Consider the following 24,098-nt stretch of genomic DNA (forward strand, 5'->3'; position numbering starts at 1 on the left):
AGTGCCTGGTGGAGCAGCAGGGCTGCCCCAACACCTCGTGCCCACCTGCTGCTGCCCTGGAGCACCCATGGAGGTTGAGGCCACATTTACCTCAAGAAGCTGCCTCCTTGAGCTCCCTCAGCCCATCAACACCACCGTGTCTGCCACCAGCACACACCAGTGGCCAGCACACAGAACCAGAAGGGTTTGGCAGCAAGAAAAGGCAAGGTTGGAACCCCGCACACTGCGTGGCTGCCAGCAGGTGCAAAGGAACTCCTGCACGCCGGGGGCTACTCAGCGACCAACAGCCCTGGGGACAGGCAAACCTTCCCCAAGGCAGGCACAGAGCTCTGCCCGGCCACTCGGGAGCGGACACTGCGGCCTGGGCATAAACCAGCGCGTTCAAAAAGCGCAGAGAGAGCTGCCAACACCAACCACCACACCTCGATCCCGGCCACGCCCCCTCTCCGGATGACCACGCCCCCACGGAGTGAGACCACGCCCCCGCTCAGGGTCTGTGCACCGGAAGTGAGGAGGAGGAAGCGGAAGTGGCCGAGAGCGTGGGGTGAGGATGGTGAGTGCCTGCGGGTTTCCGTGCCGCTGCTGTTGTTGTCGTTGTGAAGGGGATGGGAAGCGGCGGAGCCTTCTCCCCTGTCCGCTGGGTCTGCCGTTCGGCGGAACGATGGGTGCTGGGCGGGCGGAGGGGCCGTGCTGAGTCATGGGGGTCCGGCGCGGCCCGACTCTGAGCCGTACTGTGTGGGCGGCGACGTCGGTGGGCACGGGAATGCACGAAGATCTGATTGCTGTTGAGTATGGTGATTGGTAGATGATGGTTTTAGAATAGTTTGGGTTGGAAGGGATCTGAGTGCCTGTGGTCAGGAGCGCCATCCACCGGCTCAGGCTGCCAGGGCCGCATTCAGCTTGGCCTTGAGTGTTTTAAGGCTTGGGACACTCACAGCTTCTCAGCAGCCTGTGCCGGTGCCTCACTGCCCTTTGAATAAAGGATTTTCTCTTAGAATCTAACCTATACCTGCCCTCTTCTTGTTTAAAACTATTCCTACTTGTCCTATTGCTATGAAATCCTGTTGCAAGGAGATATGTCTCTTGTTTTTAAGTTCCCTTCATGTACTGTGAGGCTCCAGTGAGGTGTCCCCAGAGCTTTCTCTTCTCTAAATTGAATAAGCCTTCTTCAGCCTTTTTTCTTAGAAGAGGTGCCTCAGCCTTCCTCTAGACACACTTCAATAGCTCTGCATCCCTCCTGTACTGCTGATATTCCAGGCTGCAAGCTCAGGCTGCTGGCTGGTGTTGAGTTTTTCATCCACTAGAACCCTTGAGCCCATATGCATGCACATAGCAATGGCTATTTTAGGTTTTTCTAATCACTACCGGATATTATCAGTGTGGGAGGTCTTGGCTATGAGCACATTTTCTGTTTAATCCTACACTGCTGTTGCGGGAACTCTTGCACTGAACAACTTAATTGCTGTCACTTCCAGAGACATCAGTCTATTGGTGAAGCACTTTGTATGAATAATACTGAAATCACTTCAGTAAAATCAGACAGGTTAGCTTTAAATCAGTCATTCAGGTTAAGGTGGCTTTTTATAGTATATTTGTGAGGTGTGGTATTCTAGTTTCTGCTGTAAGCTATTGTTTTTCTTTTGCTCTTTCCATGAACTAAGGTACTAGAGTGCTGGAATATACCTTTTCTTCTTCATGGGGAGCCTTAATCCATGGACATAATCGATTTGATCTTAACTGATTGTGTCTGTTTTGAAGCTGAGCATGATCTGCCTTCTTCCCTTCCATCCCTGCAGTGCGGGCTGGGAACTGACAAGGGTTAATTGTGTGCTTCTGTTTGTGCTACATCCCCAAAACGTTTTGTTACTACCTTTAGCCATCAGACTCTGAAAGTATTCTTATTTAGTGCATTGTTTTCTATTAAAGAGGCTCTGATGTCTAGGACTTGTACACGAGTTGTTTGAGGACCCTCCAGTCTAACAGCACATATGAAAGAGGCCTGGTTCTGTTACAATAACCCTTGCTTTGTATTCCAGGAGTCCAGAGGAGCATCTTCTCTGTTGAAGGACAGTATCCCAGTTACTGATTTTTTACTTTCTGGACAATTTGAAAGTCACGGTCTTCTGCGCAGAGGGTATACTTCACTTTTTTACTGTTAAATTGAGCCATAGGTGATATCAGATTTCTAATGTAGGAGGAAAGTCTGTTTTAAATGCTTGCTTCATAAAGAAGGCTCTTGGCAGGCGAATCTTAAAAGCTGTAGCCTAAAGCCTGTGTGTTCAGTCAGATTGTCTTTCAAGCTTAAATTTTCTGTTCAACATCCCTTCAAGAAGTGGGTAATATTTTATGTTCCTTTTTTAGAAAAATAATGGCCAAGTATTAGTCTCTGTGAAATATATGCTAGTAGGAATCTACGTGTGTGCATGTGGGCAATAGCAGCATGTGAAATGAGTAATTTCAGCACTGATAGACAAAGTAAGGTTAACCTATATAAATCAGTATATCTCAATATATCTAAAAAGTATTGTGTGTCTCAGTTATGAAACCTGTGAACGTCTAAGAATCAGATACAGTGTAGCTGGGACATAATAAAACTTGTGACAATTTCATTTATTAGTGTTTTTCTCTGTTTCTGAAGGAGGTCAAGGAGGAAAAGCTAATTCTCTTTTTGAAACATAAAATTTAAGGAGAAAAGATGTCTGAAGTTAAACATTGTTTTCTTCTGGCAGTGCTGTAGTAGAGTTCTTATTTGCTCCTCTGTTAAGCACTTTTTTGTAATTCAAACTGTTAATCTGCCTCTGTGTGTTGATGTTTGTATCTGGGATTTGGATTGGCATGTAACTTAAAAACAAAAAAGCAGTTGATTAATCTTATGAAATCCAATTTTTCTTTGCATTTCTAGCTTTGCATGTGTGAAAAATGAGTTGGTGCCCAGCCACCCACTGGAGTTGTCTGAAAAAAATGTAAGTATAATGTTAAATGTGGTCTTTTTCACTCTTATTGTGGAGTTTAATTTAGTGGTGTGGTTGCTTGGGCTCCTTAGTGCAGCAGCTAGGAAGGAGGAGGAGGGTTTTGCCTTTAACAGAGTAAATGTGTGTAACAACAGTAGTGTTGTGCACTGCTGGCAACTTTGTCTAACAATTAAGCTTCCACTGAGTATGTAAGTGGGCCCCCAGTTCAGGGTTTACTTAGTGAGGGTGCAGCCATCTAAAGGCTGTCTATGCAACCTCTGCAGTTAGGTTGGCAACATACCTGTCACCTCTGGAAGGTTAATCTTCCTGTTTTGTCTTTAGATTTGCCATTTATGTTTAGATTTTTTGTGACCCATAAGTATTTTTCTCTACATTACTTTACCCCACGTGGAATTTTTTATGCATACTTTGTTCTAAGAGTAGTCTTGTCCACCTTAGTCACCACTGGGTCATTTAAGAATGGTCTATGGATTATAGGTTCAAGGTTTTGTTATGGCCACTGTGTACAGGTTTTGAAATAGGACATTTTTTGTTCTACTTTAATGTCAGAACAATGTATTGCTGTACAGGCATATTGTTAGTATTGGGAAAGCCAAAATTTAGGCTAGATAACTCAAGCTTCAGAGCTGTTAAGAAATTTCTCTTGTATATTTCAGTAGTCACAAGCCAGCACTTTTTTGTTAAAAAAAACTCCACAACCCAGCTCTGTTAGGTAGATCATTTTCTTTGTCTTACTGATCAGCTTTAGAACAGCTTGTAAAACTATGAGCTTTTTGCTATTTTTCAGAAGAATGCATAGTATGTATGATGAAGGGAAAAGAAATGCTTCAAGTGGTGTCAAGAAGTCTGTGATAGCTAAAAGTAAAAACTGCCATGTCTTTCTGCTTTCTGTTTGTATGTTAACCCAGATTTAACTTTCCATTTCTGTGCTTGTGATACTGTGGCAGAGCAGTGCACATCTGCACCACCTGGTGGAGTTACATGTCCTCGTCAGAAATTTCTAAAGAAATTGCTTTGCTTGATTTATAATAAAATCCAGCAAAACTCAATTTCAGTTTTATAAAACAAACGTTACTGCATCGCTCTCTTCTGTCCGTTTGATGTGCATCTGGTGGTATCACTTGTTTCTTTTATACTTGAGTTTAATTAGCATATTCACCTAACTAGGACATCACAGATCTCTTCTGTATTTGTCCTCGAGTGTCACTTGTCTAAAGAAACAAAGCCAATTTTTGTTTGTGACAGTTCCAGTTAAAACAAGATAAAACAAACCTTGCCATGCTGAGAAATATTCAAGGACTCCATGCACCCTTGAAGCTGCAGATGGAACTCAGAGCAGTGAAACAGGTAGGCATTTTTTATCTAACTGCCATGGCTTAAACCACACGAGGGCATCTTTGTCTGGGAACGTAAGATTTAAGAAAGGTTTTTTTTTTTGTCTTGAAATACAACCACATTGTTTCCAAAAGTAGTTTTCACTGGGCTGTTTCTATTTAAAAGCAGTTATTGCAGGTAGTAATGGAACTGTCAGTGTGCTAAAGGCTGCTGCTCTTTTATTGGTTACTTGGTGAAGTGGTAAGCACTCTTAAGTTTTCTGTGGACTAGCTTTCTGTCTTTCCCATTAATTCCATAATTAATACTTTTCAGTGTGTGGTGTGTGACCTTCATAGTTAAGAAGTATCTGCAGCTGTAGGGAAAAGAAAGCTTGGGGCTCTGAAGCAGGCAGTGGTTTGGGAGTGGATACAGAGGTAATGTAAAACCTGAAGCAGGAAATCTGATACGTGCTTAGTGTTTTTTCTGCAGCTGTTCTTGTAAGACCAGGGAAGGTCTACAGAAAACTTAGAGGTTTTAACTTTTAACTGGGAAGCTGAGGCTGCCTTCTTTTTCCTTTTATGCCCTGGATGGAAAGTAACTGGAAGGTGGCTGTCTTTGTCCCTTAGGGATCGCAGTTTGGTGGCCCAAGTGAATTATATTTTTTGCTTGCTGAAGATAGTCAAGCTACTAAGTGTCTTTGAGTGAGTGGGAGCAATTTTATACTCCCTTCCAGTAGATCTTGTGCTACTGAACCACAGTGAACTCCATTAAACTTGATGGAAATTTCTTGTCCTGAAGATGAGAGACAGGATATCTGAAAATGTCCATCCCTCTCAACTGTACTCTCTTGTGAGGGAAAATAATTTTCCTACTGAAACACAGAAAATGAGGCAGGTGAGGGCCAAGATCCTGCTACAAAATCTCCATTTCAGTCTTGCAAAAGCTTTAACTCTTGTTGTCTTTTTACAGGCCCAGCGTCTCCCATTTCTTCACAGCTCAAATATGGCACTGGATACTCTGAGGGGAAATGATGAATGCATTGGTTTTGAGGATATTCTTAATGGTAAATACATAGTTTGGAATATTATAGAAACATTTGAAGGTAAAATTTGGGAACTGTAGTTCTTTGAAGACCTTTAAGAATAAAAAGTTCCAAAATGCTAAGAAGCACCTGGGAAAGAGGAATAGGTGTGGTTCAGCTGCTAGTTGTGTGGAATTCAATCTGCAATGCTAAGGAAGTCTGTATTTGCTTTTGGGCTGGGTTTATTGAGGAGCTGAAGATTATGCTCTTATATTGTATGCTTGTTTCCCCAGAAGCTTTTTAACTACTTTGGAAAGGCCAAGGTTACAAAGATACGTTTTTGTGAGGTCTATAATTAGAAATAAAGGGTAGGGGAGAAAGTAATGAATATGCCTTACTTATGGGAGGAAAAACAGTCCAGTGCAGCTGTAAAGAGAAGTACCTTTCTTCCAAGATGCATTTGCTGGGTTTTTTTTTTTTTTTTTTTGGCTTTTTTTTGGCATTGACTTTTGTATGGAAGTGGAGTTCACTGTCACTGACTGGTATAGCTTGTGTTTCCTCCATGTTCCTAGATTGGCTGCTGTACTGAAAGTCTATACGAGCAATAAAAGTCTCAGAAGATAGTTAAGGGCATAGAATTTTTGTGAAATGAGGCAGTAGGTTGGAGAAAGGAACACAAGCATGTTCCAGCTAGCAGAAGGGCTGAAAGATGAGCTCCTGTTGTGCTAAACTAAAGAAGAGTTGCTTTGGAAAGATGCATGGGACCCACAGAAGCTTTGGTCAGGCTTGCATATTATTAGATATGAATCTCATTTAGCCTTAGAGTCAGGTTATAGGATGTTGTGCTTTTGCAGAAGTACTTGGTTTTACTTGAGTGGCTCCCTTCTGTCCCCTTACAAAACACATCACTCTTCCACTGTAGGTGTACTGGTTATCTGATTATAGCTTTAGACAGAAGTGAACTGTGCAGTACTGTCAGGAATCAATTGAGTAATTAAATACAATCATCTATATAGTTCTTACTGGTCTTTGTAGCTTGGTAAAAGCTTAATGCTTTTTCTTTTTCAGATCCTTCACAAAGTGAAGTTATGGGAGAGCCCCACATGATGATGGAATACAAACTCGGTTTATTGTAACAAAATGTACTCAAAAAATGTTTTTTGTATGTCTTTGTACTGCAGGTCTGAAAATACGATCACTAAATTAACCCTCAGTGTTAAACAGTCATACAGATATCATTTGCCTTCCTTGATGAAAAGGCACATTAAATGTTTAAAGTCCACAAATTGTTCTGTGCTTGTTGTCAGTTATATAGATGGCCTGTAACTAGACAGCTTAATGTCTCTTCATACACTGCTCAGGATGAGTCTCTTAATTATGGGAATGCTATACATGTGTACAAGAAATCCAAAAGGTACCCATGCGTTTTAAAATTGATTATTGTAGGTAAATGCATTTAATGGATGTTCTTGCAGAAGAACTTTTTAAGGGGCAAACAAAGATATTTTCCAATGAGTAATGCTTTTGTTCATGAAAACTTCCGTACCCTTTTTTTAAGCATTGAATAAAAGTTTGCTATAAATGCTCTTGTGTTCCAAAATAAATTGTGAATCGCTGATATCTTATCCACAACACAAAGTGCTTTTACTTTTTCTTGCTATTACTTTAAAGATCTTTAATTACTGCACTGCTGGTGGAATCCTGCTACACGCCTTTCCCTCCTGTTAAGGCAGCAAGAGTGGCATGGCACTGTAGGCAGCCAAGAGAATAACCAGATGGGCTTTTCCAGTGTTACGTTGCTTGTGATGGACAGACACCATATGTCTGACATCCCCCTCCAGGTGCTGTGGTTGTGGGGGTTGTGGTTGAAAACAGCTGATCTCTTGTCATCTGCAGGGAGCCTGAAACAATACTTCTAAGGCAGGAATTATGTTTATCCAGCAGATTTTGATTACTCTTAGGTAGAGTGCTGGGTGCACTTAGTGTTCTGTTATGGATGACTTTAGCAGAAATGAGAAATGTTGCTACAAACCTCTCCACAATCCCAGAACCTCAAGCATCTCTTGGGCTTTTCAGCATGCTTAAAATTGCCATTAAGTCCTTACCCGTTTGCACCACAGCCTCTAGCTGTCTTCATGTAAATTTCACGGTGCTTGTTTGCATATTTATTGCAAAATGCTGCAGTAGATTAAAAACACTGAGATGACAAATTACTGGCTGTTTTGCTTTTTGTTTTAAGAACAGAAACTTAAAATTGCCTTTTCAGAGTTGGAGAGATTAGAGGTTTTCTTATGAAATACAAGTTAAGCCCTCAGTTGCCTCTGTGAGGTTTTTATGAAAGGACTAATGAATTTAACATGAAAGCATACTCAATGTTTTATGTAGCTGTTCTTTCTGTGAGCTGGTATATTTTAAATTAGCAGGAAATGCTGCTCACATTCAATATTAATGATTGAAATTTCTTGGTGGTTATGTACAAAGCAAGAGCAAGCTGTTGTAGAGCAAGCAGGTTGAGTTTCACTAGATTGTCCTGCAGTAGGCTCAGGACAGGGTGAGGTCAAGCCATATTCAGAGTAGGGAAGCTGCATTGTTCATCATGTCTGTAAGGAAGCTAATTTTAGGAGTTAGCCAGTCTGGAAAGCAAATGGCTTGTGTGCAAAGCATGCATGAGAATTTACGTGGCATGCTGTTACAGCAATGGGACTCAAACTGAGGCAGTGAGCTTTCTGGATTAAAAGGGAGGGTTAGTGCTCAATCAGCTGAGGTAGGGGCTGGTCTTTCTGGTCCAGCCCCTTCTCCTTATCTCTCTCCAAGCTTCCTTCTGTAAGGCTGCAAACAGAGGTGTGCCATGTGAGGTGTGTGGCCAGCTGCCTCAGCCCTGCTGCTGGGTGCTCAAGTGCTGGAGTCCAGCATGAGACACTGCAGTCCCCACACCGACCTCTGGCACACAGCAGTGCTATCTCTGTTCTGCAGCTCCCCACCTCCTGTTGGTGTCAGTGTTCTGGGCAGCATCCTTTCCTCTCCCCCAGCAGAGGAGGGAAGCAAACATGCATCCTCCTGCACTGCTGTTTGTTTGCTGTGACTGCGCAAACGATAGCGTAGTGCTGCTGCTTCTGCTTACATAAGTGTTACTCCAACAGTCCTCCCATTGACTGTTTGCCAAAAGCTACATCAAGAACCACAAATAAAACAATTTAGACCAAATTTCGCTATCAGTTTCTGTTAAAATAATCTGTATTTACATACAAATAAATCAGCTACAACAGACTTGAATGTAAAGCATATTAATACCTGGTTTCCTCAGCATGTTCAATGCTAGGCACTTTAAAAACACAAATCGTACCCCTCATGTGTTTTGGCTGAAACTTAGCTAATCCCACACACTGTGTCTACCTGAAATATTTTGCAAACAGCAAATACTTGGTCCAGCAAAATCAAACCTTACCAAAGCTGTTCCCAAAGTGCACATGCACCTCATTATCCCCAGGGCACTGCTGCAGAACTGCCTTGCTGTCTGCAGAGTGCTACCTGCACTGAGAAATGAAGGCATCTACCTCTATTTTTTTCACTTACTTTACTTGTTTCAGGCAGTTTTGTGTGAAACATTTGATTTCATAAGGACTTAGAAAACTGCATAATGAAGAGGAAAGGAAGACAATGAAGTCTTTGTGCTGAAATGCTTCACATCTGTGTATTCTTAATGTCTACAAATACACACTAAGTTTTGGACCCGGTGATTACTATAAAACTCATCTTACTTCTCCAACAAGTTGGGAGTACCTTGGGCACCCTAGTGGAGAAAACTCACACAGTTTTGATTACTGCTAGGAAAAGCTAACGACCTTTCACTGCCAACATAAGTCTTGGTTCATGAGGACAAAAGCAAAAGAGTCATCTGTATTTATTAGCATTCCCTCTCCTGGAGAAACTTAACTGTTTTCCCCAGTGACACGTATTAGTGATCTTTTCTGTCAGAGTGGTGAGTCACTGGCACAGGCTGCTCAGAGAACTGTGGGTGTCCCATCCCAAGGCCAGGCTGCATGGGGCCCTGGGCAGCCTGAGCTGGTGGGTTGTGTCCCTGCCCATGGCAGGGGGTTGGGGCTGGGTGGGCTGTAAGGTCCCTTCCAACTCAAACCATTTTTTAATTGTGTGATTCTATGAACTCCCAGACAGTGCCAACTCCACTCTACCTTATTCGACCCTTCTTTCAGTCTCAGAGGTCAAGATGCATATCATGAAAACAGCAAAACCTTTCAAACAAAAATGATCCGTAATAGTATCGCCATGATGTACAAATATTCTTCTGGCAGAGTGCCACTGAGAAGCTCTGCAGAAGTATTCCTGAGACAATCTCTCAATACGTTGTTTTGATTTTTCTAACGAGTCTTTTTTGGGGAAGAAAGTCACCAAAAACCTACCTGTACTTTCTGGGATCAGGGCAATATTGGCTATAAAACTCTCTCCAAAAATAACACATGGGAGTGATCTTTAACAGGGTATTCATTCCCACTTTTTATTATTCCCACTTTTGCTACGCTATGTGTTCCAAAATCTAATACTCTGGCCAGTTTCTTCCTAAAGATCTCAAGCAAAAAGCTGAAGAATCAACATAAAAACTAATTTATAGGTTTAGAGCTCTCAATGATTTGCACTGTGGCCCAGGGCAACTCACTTCCCCTCTCTGTTGATATCTCTTTCTCTGAATAATATAATATCTATCATAGAGAGAGGTTCCCAATAGCTTAAAGTAAAGTGCTTCAAAGATTAAAAATGTTATTCAAGTGCAAATAAATTAGGCTGCATTCACTATAAGATGCTTAGATGCATAGTTTGGATTTGGTCACCTCATTCCAGAATTAATAAAAAAAAAAAAGTATTTGAAGATCACTGAAAAAATGCTGTTACAGCCTTTCACTAGAAATATAAATTTAGTTCAGTGCTGTCAGCTTAACTGGAAAACAAGCAACATCCATGGGACAAAACATAGAGATGTCTGTATGTAGTCATAATACATGAAAAAAATGATAGAAGATTTATAATCTGAAAATAAATGTGCAATATGGCCTCTGCAAAATGTAGGCACAGGCCTAACTTCACACTCTATAGGCTGGAAATGTTCCAAGTACGACAGTTCTGTGTGAAAATCCATTTTAAGAACTAAGTCACAGGGAAGGTCCACACATCACACATTCAATTTGCACAAACACTCTCTGGTAGCTGCAGGGAGGTAAGTCTCACAGCAGGTACAACTCCTGCTTTCCATTCAGTTTCCTTCTCAAAGAAGTACCTTTTAGTTTAGTAATTTTAGGCAGTTCTGTGGGCTTCACAGTTAGGACAGACCCTTTAAGATGTACACAGTGGACTGCATGCACAGCTGGCACGAGCTCCACTGGCTCCAGCAGAATTGCTGACATCCTCTGGCTAAAGGGCTGAAGTTTATCTCTGCCTCCCCACTTAGACTGATACAAGATGTCTCATAATCTACAGCTGATATTTTCAAACTTGAGATGGGGAAAGTAGCAAAAGACAATCATCCTACCTTACTTTTTTCTCTGTGCTGAGAGCAGCATTAAAATCTCCACTGCCAGCCTATCTGCACAGCTAAGTACAGGAGATGGGTTTATTCGAGTGCTAAATAAAGACTGGATGTAGAGTGCTATCAATTCAGTGCTCATTGCTGCAGGGTCAGTTTCAGATTTCATCTGCAACTCTCGAGTTATCTCTATGGTCAGTATGACACAATGGTCTCTGCCACTGCATGTCAGGTTAGGCAAGCTGAATAGTTGGTGACACCTCTGTTCAACTTTCAACACTGTCTATGCTGGATACTTCTTCAGGTACAAGCAGAGCCAAGTCCTCCCCGTTCCAGCTTGTGCACAGAAGCCAGCTGCAAGACACAGATAAGACAGATATTGTTAGCTGAGTAAAGCGTGATGATTCAGCAGTAACAAACACACCCAATAGTTGTGTCACAGCCACCTCCTGCAGCACAAAGCCCTGGACATAGCTTAATAAACAAAACCAAAGATAGCATTTGTCCCTCATTAGACAAGTTAGGTGATATCATTTCTGCTGTCTGAAAAATACTGAATTAGCAGGCAGACTGATTACAGACTGGAACTACTAACATGTTGTGTGACACTCAGAAGGCTTCAGATAAAGGTTTTCAAAAGATGGGACACTGATGGGATGAAAAACAGCTTTCCAAAATTTATTACACTGATGGACTACAGTTTTGATTGCAGGATGGAGTGATTTAATAATTAATATTTGTTAGCTTTTGCTCATGAGAGAATGCTTTAACAGAAACTTTCTCTACCACGAAGCACTGAATCGCTAAGGACTAATATTTTATAAAGCAAAAACATTTAGGGGGCATTCAGCTACACAGCTGAACTCCTCTGGTTTTATCACATTACTACAAAGCATTCTCCACTAGAAGCACAAGACTCTTCAATTCTCTCAAGTCTGAGACCCTTCACCTTAAGCCTCACTCCTGACTTGCCATTAGTGGAACTGCTTTGAATTGATGAAGTAAAATGCTGCAGTCGTGCAGGTACAGATTTGAAATAATGGGAAACGTTCTAAATTTACAACACTATCATCTGCCTATTTAAAACAGAAAATGCAGCTGATATAGATAAAACATGACTGAGGTAAAGGCTATATGGTAGGAAAAAGATACAAGCCTCCAGCAAAAGGCATAAGAAAAATAACACTTTTTTTTTTCTGAATATAAACATATATATGAACAGTCATCCTTCTGTCATTCAAGTCTATGTTCCAGCACCTGAAAAAGACATAATTTATACTGGAAATGATGTAAAGTGAGCATAGCTTTTGTGAATACTCATGAAAAATGATCTTTCATGAGTTCCTACATGGACATTAGATATGGAAATAGTATAGAGGAGTATTTTTTAATCATGTCCAAAGCTTTATTTCAGGCTGGGTATTAGGAAAAATTTCTTCTCAGAAAGTGTGGTAATGCATTGGAGCAGGCAGCCCATGGAGGTGTTGCAGACTGTCCCTGGAGATGCTCAAGAACTGCATGGATGTGGCACTGAGGGACACGGTCAGTGGGCATGGTGGGGATGGGCTGACGGCTGGACTACATGGTCTTGGAGATCTTCTCCAGCATTAATGATTCTATCATTCATATGGGGCTTGAAGTTAGTGCAGAGCTTTCACAGGCTTCAAGTGGTACTGGGTCACACGATATGCAGGACCACTGCTCAGGACAGATAAGCATTCCATCAAATTCACTGGGTGTTTTCTCATATGTTTAACCCCTGTTAGCACCTAGAAGGGCTCAGACTGCAAAACTAAGCTTGTGGCCTTCAATTTGCTTCATTTGTTCTGCATTGAAGACCCATGTAGAGGTCTCACATACATTCAGTCAGTGGCACAATGCATCCCACAAGTACTAAATTCAGGGCACATTTCAATTTTGGGAAATTAGGTGACAAATTCACAGCACAGAACTGGATAGAGCTGGATGGAAATCTCCTGCAAGGTGCAGAGGTGTTGGAAGAACACCACAGTGCCTGGCAGCAGCTGAGGCACTCCTCTCAGAGAAGTGACCACAAGACTCACTGAGACAAAGCAGCTCTCCACAGCCTGGGCTCCCTGCCTTCTGTCTTGTCCCCCACTGGAAAACCCTTCTCACTCCTAATATCTCCCAGCCTCAGCTCTGCTGTACTCCAAGCAGTTCCTGTTGGCAAGCCTCAGAGTATCTGCCATAGGTTTACTATATGTAACTGGTTCCTAAATTGGATGAAAACTGAAGAAAAGGCAACACACAAAATACATCCAAGATGAGTTAGTAAACACTGAAGTTTGAAAATGCATTAAACTATCCAGCTTCATATCAAAACAGAAATCACCTACTGTGCACTCAGAAGCACCTTCCTGATATGCACTTACCACAGTACACCCAGTGGAATTAAGCACAGGCTGGCTGACAAGAGGAAGCTAAAGCCTGAAAACCATGCAACAGTAGCTGCGTAGATAACATTAAAGGCTGAAAGTGAAACAGTGCCCATCACAACTTCTAAACAGGCAATGCAAGCAAACACAGCACCTGCAAAAAAATAAAATAGATTGGATTACAAAAAAAAAAAAATAAAACCAAAACCCCTTCAAAGTTTTTAAACATGTTTCAAAGATCTATCTGCAATATTTCAGCAAGAGTGCAAGTAACAAGCTCCTGAGTATCATGTATCTTTGTTATGAAAGTGTCGACCATGAGGACTCCTAAAGAAGACTTTTTAAATGAAATTTTTTTGTTGCTGTTAATGGAAACTACTTTTCTTTGCTGTTATCCTGTCACCACATCTACTTTATTAGATCTATTTGTCACATGAAATTCAAACTGTTCATACTTGCCACATTCTGCACAACTTCATCCTTCAGCCCTTTAAATTCTCCCCTCTATTCTCAGTCCCTTTCTTGTTTCCTCCTTCTCTAGTCTCTATTCTTACATGTGGAAAAGGCACTTTGCAACAAAGAGCAACAAAGACTGCTGGCTCAGCACATAACCACATCTTTCCCATTTTTTAAATGAAAGAAGCAATCTTTCATTTGCTCTGAACTACACTTCGGGGTGTCAGCCTATCCCATCTGTGTACTTTTGGACACGTTTTCCCAAGCCGCGTCCATATTCATCAGACTATGAACAAAATCACAACAGGTAAGCAAAAAAGAATGGAAAGAGGCAACCTGATTCCTGTATCAAACTATTCAAGTACCCAAAGCCTCAAAGAACGCCAAGGAACTGCAAAAACAGAGCTATTTGTTAGTACAGTACAGTATGAAGAGATCCTTGTTTCAGTATCTGAAGACGTGTATTTTTACTCACAAGAATGCTTCAAGAGAGTATGTGCTCCTCAAAGTCTGGCTACAGCAAAATATGGGACACCAGGGACACGTTTTGAGGCCTCACATGCTTTTTGCTGTGTGTGTTCCATTAAAGAAAGCACTTCTAGAAGTAATATGTTACAGACCTTGAGATGTCTTCAAGTGGCCATGGGCATTTGAGAAGCTGGTACACTGCTTGGGCTCCTAGCCTTTGTTTTCAAGTTTACTGAAGGCTGACCACTTATTGCTTAATTTTCTAAGTTATAAAGTGTGGCACTAATAAAACAACAAGCATTTATTCTTCTCCATCAAAATCTGGTGAATGTAGAAGCTGTTCTACATGTCACATTTACAAAAGGAACTGAAATACTGCATCTGCATTCCAGGGTCCCAAGAAAGCTGGCTAATGTGGCTTCTGAGCCACTTGGCAACTTGGTCTAGGGAGCCTGCTTTAGCAGCGGGGTTGGACTCGATGATCTCTAGAGGTCCCTTCCAACCCCTACAATTCATGAAAAGTCATGGCTGTCAAGTGAAGACCCCAGTGACTGGAAAAACGACAACATTTGCAAGAAAGGGAGAAAGAAAGACCTGAGGAACTACAGGCTGGTGATCCTCACCTCTGTGTCTGGGAAGATCATGGAACAGATCCTCCTAGAAGAGGTGTTAAGGCACAAGTGGGACGAGCAGGTAATATGAGACAACCAGCACAGCTTCACCAAGGGAATGGCATGCCTGACCAATCTAGAGGCCTTCAGTGATGAAGTGGTGGACAAAGGGAAGGCAACTGATGTCACCTACCTGGACTTGTGCAAGGCCTCCGACATGGTCCCCCACCACACCCATATCTCTAAATTGGAGACAAATAGGTTCAAAGAGTGGACTATTTGGTGGATAAGGAATTGGTTGGAATGTCACAACCAGAGGGCTGTGGTCAGTGGTTCTATATCCAGGTGGAGGCCAGCAACAAGTGGTGTCCCTCAGGGGCACGTCTTGGAACCAGTACTCTTTAACATCAGTGACACAGATGATGGGATCAAATACACCCTCAGTAAGTTTGCTGATGACACCCAGCTAAGCAGTGCTGTTGATGTGGCAGAAGGAAGGCATGCCATCCAGAGAGACCTTGGTAAACTTGAAGGTGGGACCATGTAAACCTAATGAGGTTCAGCAAAGCCAAGTGCAAAATGTTGCACTTGGATAAGGGTAATCCCAGATAAGTACACAAACTGGGAGAAGAAATCCTTGAGAGCAGCCCTGCTGAGAAGGATTAGGGGTCTTGATAAATTAAAAACATGAGCCAGCAGTGTGCACTTGCAGCACAGAAGGTCAACAGTATCCTGGACTGCATCAACAGAGAGGTATCCAGCAGGGAGAGGTGATTGTCCCCCTCTATTCTAACCTCATGAGACCCTATCTAGAGTACAGTGTCCAGGTCCAGGACCCTCAACTCAGGAAGGATGTGGAGCTTTTGGAGAATGTCCAGAGGAGGACCATGAGGATGATAAAAGGGATGGAATGCCTCTCCTATGAAGACAGGCTGAGGGAGCTGGGCTTGTTCAGTTTGAAGAAGAGAAGGCTCTGTGGAGATCTCATTATGGCTTTGAGGACTTAAAGGGACATCATAAAGAGGAGATAAATCAATTTTTTACAGGGGTAGAGATAGTGATAGGACAAGGAAAAATGGTTTTAAATTAATTTTAAATTTAAATTAGATACTAGGAGGAAGTTTTCCACAGAGAGGGTGGTGAGATGCTGGAACAGGTTGCCCAGAGACGTTGTAGATGCCCCATCCCTGGAGGTGTTTAAGGCCAGGCTGGATGGGGCCTTGGACAACCTGATACAGTGCCTGACCTTGTAGCTGGCAACCCTGCTTGCAGTAGGGGGTCTGAAATTGGATGATCCTTGAAGTCTCTTCCAACCCAAGCCTTTCTGTGATTCTGTGATCTGTATAAATATTGAGCATCCTCCTGCTTAATATTCTCCGTGGTCTTTCTTTTTAGAGCAGCAATGTCTTTCGAAGTTGAAACTTGGAAAAGAACCAAAGAATCACCAAGGTTGGAAAAGACCTCCAAGATCATCCACCAAGCAATCTGAAGATATCAGTACGAATCTGTTTGTTTCAAGTTTACCTCGTTGAAGTTCGGTTCTGAAATACAACATCACAGTATTTTTGAAAAACAAATTCCACTCACCCTGCTCACTGGGGAGAACCACTTTCGACAGCATGGATCGGAGAACAGGAAGAGGCATAAGGCAGAATAAAGATGGCACTCGTACTGTAAAGCAATGAATCAGTAATGAGATGTGAATGTAATAAAAATCCAGGATTTTACAGACACATTGCAAATGAACTAGACATGTATTTCTGAGTGCTCAGTTTCCCAAATTGAACAAGGCAAAAAAATAAAAATCAAACCACGTGTGCACTGAAACGTAATTATCCAAGCACAAAGGAATCCCTAAATCCAATATATCTATACAGCACTAAAACCAAATCATAAGCCAACATACGCCGAGTAACTTCATTCACTATCCAAGCTATTCATGTTTTAATTAAATCCTAAATCAGTATGACTCAACTTCGTCTATTTTCTCTCTTCAAGGTGGTGCATCCAATATCCACTACCACCAAGTCACTATAAATAACACACAGATATTTTCTTTTATATTACTGACAATTGACTTTGAACTCACCTAAAAACATAAGCAGGGTTGTTTTGGCAAAGGCAGCCATGACAATTCCTCCAATGTAGGAAAATATCCCAATAAATACAATGTAAATGTCTTTGAGACATTTAGAAAATAAGTAAACTCCCAAAAAACTGGTCAGAGAGACGGAAGTGAATGCAGCTGCCCCATATCCAATGTACACTTCATTCCAGCACAGTGGCTCATCCAGTTCATACAGTGTAAAAAGGGAAGTCCCACCAAACACAGTAAATAAATAACTCATAAATATAAAAAGTAACGTAACAATTAAAATCCTCTTTTTAGAAGGGGCAGTTTTAAAAAGCATGTACACTCCAGAAAATGTTTCTTTCAGAAATTCTTTATAAGATAATGGTGTCTGTTGCTGAAATTCAGATATGTCCACCGTGTCTTGCAGAAAAAAAATAATATAGATAATGTTAACAACATGAAGTAGAGATGCTGACACAAATGTCCATGTAAAGCCTAATTCTCTTAAGATGTACCCAGAAGACAGTCCTGCCAACCCAGACACAATTCCAAAAATTAAATCAACCACAGCTATTCGTGTCGTTTTCTGCTTCTCATCGTGACACTGATCTGCTATATAAGCAAAGCCTCCTCCGAGGAAAGTTGCCATACTCCCAAACAGTCCCGAAATAAATGTAACCACAAACAGGATGGAGGTTGACAAGGAAAAATGGGATATTATAGTGAGGAATATATTTGCAATCAAAGCTCCAATTGATGGTAAAACCAAAGACTTTTTTCGTCCCTGGCGATCCCCATTAGCTACGATGATAAAGGCAACTATCAGGCTGGGAATTGCTCCTGTTAAGTCCAGCTGCATATTAAAAAAAGAAGTCTTCTCTTGAACTCCCTGCGAAGAGAAAATCAGAAATAATGGTAAACACCATAATACACTGTAACAATAAATAAATATATATATGATATATAATAATGCTTTTACGGACTCACGCCATAATAGGCATGCAGCATAATGTTTAGCATAAAACAGTATTTGTTTATATATTACAAAATCTATTATTGCAAAATATGCAATATCATCTTTCAAGATTTTATGATCTCATATAATACCATATTATGCTGTAATCAAGTACAATACAGGATTATACATCATAATATATACATTATACTAGTTAATAATACAAAGGAATTGCATATTCAAAGATGTGCTTTTGTAATTCTAATTCCAGTATCCTTCAAACAATTCTTGTTGCATTAAACCTCAGAACCAGCTCTCACAAGTACTCTTGATGGAGCAGTTTCAATGATGACAAAACAACAATCCTTTGGTATGTTCATTTACAAGAGCTGGTGCTCGTGCTGTAAGCACCTCCTTCAGTACAGAGCACTGCCAAAGATACTGGGCACATTTTAGTCCTTCAGAAACAGTAATAGAACAATCTTTGATTGAGGAGCACAGCCCAGGCTCACTACTGACAGGAGATCTTTTTTTCTCCCTGAATAATCCTGGTGGGAGGGTCACAAAGAAGCAATTCACTGGTCAGCACATTCTGCAAGTGAACACAGCAGCATTTGCTCTGACATCCCAACGTGCAGTGTTATGAATAGTAACAGCACACAAATGGGTCAATATAGTTTTTAGTACCATTTCACATGTGTACAGATATGTGAACTAACTCCTTATTGGCAAGCTCTGGGTTCAGAAACTGTCCAAGTCAGTGATATCTCTATTGACAAGCAACAGCAGATACTCTCATAAGGAACTGCAGCTAATGCTGTAAACAACCACCGTGAGAAAAATGTCTCAGTTCTTTAAAAAGAAGTTTAACAATAAAATATAGGTTATACTTAATAGAATATTAATGGCTATAAAGAAAAGACCTAAAAAGTTAATGGGAAAAAATATTTTGCACATTTATGAAGTGGGCTGCTAAGTGAAGAAGCACAGCAAGCTGATCTGGATCTGGCTTTTAATAGATTTATGCAGGCTGGAGAAACAGCAGCCCCAGCAGCCCCTGCAGCCCTTTCAAAGAGAACAACCTGCCCGGATAAAAGTGCAGCAACAGAAAAGGCAGTAACTGCATTCACACAAACACTTCTGATGGGATCATCTCACAAAACAAACTTTCAGACATAAAGAGTAACTCTGAAATCAGATCCCCGAGGCATCACACTGAGCTGGCATCCTGCAAGAGCTTATAAGTTGGGCAGAGGGGGTACAGCACTGGCCCTGTCTGTGGGTATGGCTGAGCAGTAGGAAGCCAGGCAGCCTGGAGCATCAAACTGTAGGGAAGGATTTAATGTAAGTGTAGAAAGGCAGCAGGACTGGCATGGGACGGGAAATTAACTGCTCTGAAAAGATAGTGCCAATGGGAAAGGAAGCAACTCAGCCTGCAGACAAATAGGGCACAGCAAACAAAGCACAGGCAACTCCAGAGCAGTGAGAAGCTGCATTTGTAAAGCCTGAAAACATCCTTTGTACTATTTGTGCCATTTATTGTTGCAGTCATTGCTTCTTTACAAGTGTTGGGTTCTAAGTCAATGACCATCATAGAAATGGTAGTACATCAGAAATAAAACTGAATATAAGGGTGACAGAGCCCTGGCACAGCTGCACAGAGAGGTGGTGGAGTCTCCTTCTCTGGAGACGTTCCAGACCCGCCTGGACGCCTACCTGTGCAACCTGGGCTAGGGAGCTGCTTTGGCAGGGGGTTGGACTCCATGATCTCTGGAGATCCCTTCCAGCCCCTACAATTCTGTGTGATTATTATTATGTATGTCCTCAGTCCACATTAAACATGCAAGGCAAATGTTACTGCTGAAACATACAGATGTATGAAATGGGAGGAAGAAACCAGTGAAGGTTTGGGTCTCACTGTTTTGGAAGTAGGTGTACAATGTGGGGAACGTGGCTATAAGTCCAGGTAGCCCAAATGACTGTAACCGTGCTGCCTACTGACCAGATAACTGAAAGAAGTACAGAAAAACTCCATTTAGAGTGAAAGGAACTCGTCTGTCCACCCTCATTCTGTCATAAAGTCATCAGAAACGAATAGAGAAAATGACTGGTCAAATCCTTGGTTGCTTTATAACCACATATCTAGAGACCAATACAACTACACACGCTTGAAATAAAGGTCTAGATTTCTAACCTGTGAATTTGCTCTACTCTGAGACAAACACGCTGAACAGAAGTAATGCTCAAAAACACATCACAAAATGAGAAGAATGAAAATGAAGAAATGATTTGCTTGCATATGGATTAAATTAAGAGGGAAGTCCTCTGCCTGAGGTTACAACATAGAGGGTGCGATAAACAGACAGGCTCATAAAATTACAAATATTACTGAGTGACAAAGGAAAATGCACGTCCTGAATGATAAACAATGTTTATTGTTTGGCTCTTCCTGAGCTACAAAAACAATTATTATAGCCAGGGTTCAGAATGCTGCAGCTTGTATTTGAGTCACTTTGAAATTCATTTTTACTTATCACAAAATTGCAATGATAAATGCAAATCCAAAGAAATAATTAATCCACATGCTGCCATGACTATCTGTCTTGAATGACAGTCTATTTTTTTTTTTGCAGACTTCATGTGATTTTGTCATCAGTTTCTTTTTACATTTCAATTTGAAACAGATGAGATGAATAAAAAAGCTTCCTCATCCCCAAAACGGAAGGACTTGCATTAAATCAAATTATGAGAGGTCTTCCTCTAAAAGTTGACACCAAACACTCCTGACAGTAAGATTTACAGTACCTTTGTATATAACTCACTTAGGGTGATCTTGGAATATCCCAAACACCTACTTCTATCGTCAGCAAAGGGCCTGGGACTGCATTACTGGACCTACTGTTTTCACCATACACACAGTTACAGCTCAGCACAGGCACTACAGGAATTATTAAGCAATTTGAGACTTTTACATCTATATACTATGGGAATATGCACAGTACAAAAACACAAGCTAGAGCTAGACAAGAGCATGACTGTTCAATAATTCATGGTCTGCGTGTGGGCTACCACCAAAATGGAGGGAACGGAAGTTTGTCAAGAAAGGGAAACAAGTTCTATTGGCCATTATTCAGATACCATCTTGAAGGACTCCTACTCTCAAATACCAAAACTTTTTCTTACAGGAAACACAGCTGGCTTCCTTTATGCCAAAAATCTTGTAATTTACAAATCCACTGTCACATCAGTCAGGGCTGCTGTGTAAATTTCAGCACTCTGCTTCAGTGTTTTGCCAAAAGATACATATCATGTGTTAAATCTTGGAGCATATGTGATGACGATTGGAAGATAAAGTTGAATGTGGGGGTTTTCTAGCAAATGCCAAGTGCAGAAATGTCTGTGATGTGGGTTTTCTGACAGACACTGTGACTGGTACTACCAAGCACCACATTTAATTCTAACAGTTGTCCTTTCCATTGATGCCTACCTGTGCAACCTGGTCTGGGGAGCTGCTTTGGCAGGGAGGTTGGACTCAATGATCTCTAGAGGTCCTCTCCAACCTCTACAATCCTGTGATTTTGTGACATACAACACTGTACATATGACAAAACGCCCACAGTACCAAATGAGAAGACAATTCTAAAAAAAAAGCCATTAGGGGTGGAACTCACTAGCATATCTGTAACAATAATTGGTTATTATCTTCAGATCAGTTCCAGTGGATGGCATATACTACCTTCCTTTGCTGTCTGGGCAGCCCAGAATGCATTCTGAACTAGAATTCTGTTTACCTCCTAATCTTCAAATTCTTCCTACTTCTGCCCTATGAGAAAGAAACTACTTCATGCTAAAAATTCTGAACATTTCTTATTGTCAACAGAAGCACGAACCATTAACAATTTTATTTTATATATGACAAATGAGGTTGATATGCCACGATGTTCAGTCCTTCAGATAAGCAGCTATCTTGGAGGTGACCAAAATTTTCAAGTGCCATCTGTTTTACTGCAACAGCAGGGAATATCAGAGTTAGCTTCCATTAACTTCATTTTCTGTGTAATTTAACCCAGTTTTTCTGTGTAATTTACAGTCCAGGGCATCTACTTTTCTCACTTCATCATGCAGAGTCAGGCTCTGCTTAACCCAATCCAAGTTTCTGTTGCTGTTATCAAGGATGATTTTGCTGAACTTCTTCTGTAAATAAATTCTTATTGCCACTCTCATGTTAGATACTGAAATCATGTGGCTACAGAGTTTGTTAGAGCAATTCACTGCTCCAGAAAAACAGTTATAAAGAAAAGATGAACCTTCTGTTGAACCAGCACTCTGATCCAGATCAAACTGTAACCTCTAACTGTAAGAACTGCTAGATAGAACACACTGTAGGAGCAGTGGGAAGAGAGGGTAGAGACAGTAGGGAGGTGGTGGAGTCACAGTCCCTGGAGGTGCTAAAGGAAAAGGATAGATGTGTCACTTAGGGACAAAGTTAGTGGGCATGATAGTGATGGGTTGATGGTTAGGCTAGATGATCTTAACGACTGTTTACATGGGTGGATAGTGACAGGACAAGGGGGAATGGCTTTAGACTAAGACAGGGGAGATTTAGGTTAGATATTAGGAGGAAGTTTTCACTCAGAGGGTGGTGATGCATTAGAACAGGTTGCCCAGAGAGGTTGTGGGTACCCCATCCCTGGAGGCATTCAAGACAAGGCTGGATGTGGCTCTGGGCAGCCTGGTCTCGTGGTTGGCAACCCTGCCCACGGCAGGGGGGGTTGAAACTAGATGAGCTTTAAGGTCCTTTTCAACCCAGGCCATTCTATGATACGATTCTATGATTCGTCCAGCTACCCAGCATACCTTGAAAGAGTGCTAAAAATTGAATTGGCCATAGGATCATCATATCATCTTTGTATTTCAGCAAGGCAGACAAGCTCTGTTCTGTAAATGGTAGAAATGATGTTTTATATATACAGGACAATTGGTAAACTGTACATATTACAAAGAGCTCTCCAAGAGATCACTGATGGTGCATAAACACACGCACAACTCTTACTGGAAGGACAGCCTTCAGCTGTACCCATTGTTCTGGGAGGCCAGCGTCAACTTGGGACCAATCCAAGATTATTTTCAACCAGTAAAAGATGATCAAAAGATTAAAGGATGAATTTATCTGTGTCTTCCTGGACAAAATACATAGAATCATAGAACTGTTTGCATTAGAAGGGACCCTTAAAGGCCATGTACAAACTCCCTGCAATGAACAGGGCCACCGACAGCTAGATCAAGTCCTTAGGGTCCCATATGTGACCCTGAACATCTCCAGGGATGGGTCTCTATCTACCAGCTCTCTGGGCAACCTGTGCCAGTGCCTTATTATACCTTATTACACCGCCCTTATTATACAGGTTTCTTCCTTACACAGCTCATAATCCCCGCAGACTTATCATCTCCAGGCTAAGCAGCCCTGGCCTCCTCCAGCCCTTCATTGTCCTGAAAGCATCTCAGCTACATACAGTGAAACTCTAGAGCAAGTAGGCAGCAAAGTGACAGCTGTTTAGGAAACTATTGCTTCTTCTATCTATGAAAAGGTTAAAGAAGGTTATGTGTGTATGTGTGTGTGTGTGTGTGGGGGGGGGGGGGGGGGGAGGGGGGGGTCTATGTTGCTCAGTACCTACAGGCTGCAAGTTTTATTGCCAATATTTACAGCTGCATTTTCCCATTGCTCTTACCTTCTGCATGACATAAGTTGGGCTGCTTTTGTTTTGCACACAGTGGCTGCTGTTGTCGTTGCTTACGGCGGTGGTGTTGTATTCCTCTTCCCACAGCTTTTGGTAAATGAACTGCTGCACCACCGGGCTCGTCAGAGAAAGAGCGAATATGTAGATGAAAATGACTGGCTCCACAAGCAAGACCTTCCTCATTTCTAAATCCGGCTTGTAACTCTGTACAGCAGAGAAAACAAACCATCACAACGACCGACCAGACCAACGGAAAAACCACCCCCCAGCCCGCGGGCCCTCCGCCTGCCCCACTGCCCGCTTCCCCCCCCATCCCCGAGCCTCTGCCCTCGGTGCCGTACCTCAGCCGTCGCCCGGAGGTCACGCCGTGCCGTGTTTATGTCCCGCACTGCGCGACACCGAGCGAGGGCGGCTCTCACCGCGGCGCGGTCCCGCCCCTCCGCCGGGAGGAGGGAGGGAAGCGGGGCGGAGCGGTGCGGCGCGGGGCTCGGCCGGGCGCGCTGTTTGCGGTTTTCCGTCTCCAGGCGATTAAGGGCCGTTATCGATCGAGAGGTTCCGTG

General features: G+C 42.0%; 2 protein-coding genes across 2 annotated transcripts; one reads left to right on the forward strand and one right to left on the reverse strand.

Annotated features, from left to right (window-relative positions):
* The first annotated feature begins 495 nt into the window (after positions 1 to 495).
* On the forward strand, positions 496 to 6,796 carry POMP (proteasome maturation protein). The gene is made up of 6 exons (XM_065730189.1): positions 496 to 553; positions 2,037 to 2,134; positions 2,903 to 2,963; positions 4,218 to 4,319; positions 5,256 to 5,349; positions 6,376 to 6,796. Exons 1-6 carry the CDS (start codon positions 551 to 553, stop codon positions 6,441 to 6,443), a joined length of 426 nt encoding a protein of 141 aa, XP_065586261.1. The 5' UTR covers positions 496 to 550; the 3' UTR covers positions 6,444 to 6,796.
* Positions 6,797 to 10,319: 3,523 nt separating this feature from the next.
* SLC46A3 (solute carrier family 46 member 3) lies at positions 10,320 to 23,795 on the reverse strand. Its single transcript, XM_065730145.1, has 5 exons — positions 23,530 to 23,795; positions 16,861 to 17,734; positions 16,359 to 16,442; positions 13,234 to 13,390; positions 10,320 to 11,194 (listed from the first exon to the last, which is right to left on the reverse strand). The coding sequence occupies exons 1-5, from the start codon at positions 23,719 to 23,721 to the stop codon at positions 11,107 to 11,109; spliced, it is 1,395 nt and encodes a 464-aa protein (XP_065586217.1). The 5' UTR covers positions 23,722 to 23,795; the 3' UTR covers positions 10,320 to 11,106.
* Positions 23,796 to 24,098: the final 303 nt, after the last annotated feature.

This window comes from Cyrtonyx montezumae, unplaced genomic scaffold (assembly GCF_038088225.1).
Source record: "Cyrtonyx montezumae isolate F1298 unplaced genomic scaffold, pur_monq_1.0 scaffold_12, whole genome shotgun sequence".
NCBI classification, from domain to species: Eukaryota; Metazoa; Chordata; class Aves; order Galliformes; family Odontophoridae; genus Cyrtonyx; species Cyrtonyx montezumae.

Coding starts and splice junctions, on each gene's coding strand:
- POMP (XM_065730189.1), top strand. Junction 2,135..2,902: donor CACGGTCTTCTGCGCAGAGG/GTATACTTCACT, acceptor TTGCATTTCTAG/CTTTGCATGTGTGAAAAATG. Junction 2,964..4,217: donor TGGAGTTGTCTGAAAAAAAT/GTAAGTATAATG, acceptor TGTTTGTGACAG/TTCCAGTTAAAACAAGATAA.
- SLC46A3 (XM_065730145.1), bottom strand. CDS start 23,721: ATGAGGAAGGTCTTGCTTGTGGAGCCAGTCATTTTCATCTACATATTC. Junction 16,443..16,860: donor AACCCTGCTTATGTTTTTAG/GTGAGTTCAAAG, acceptor ATTGCTTTACAG/TACGAGTGCCATCTTTATTC. Junction 11,195..13,233: donor ATTCCACTGGGTGTACTGTG/GTAAGTGCATAT, acceptor TGTGTCTTGCAG/CTGGCTTCTGTGCACAAGCT.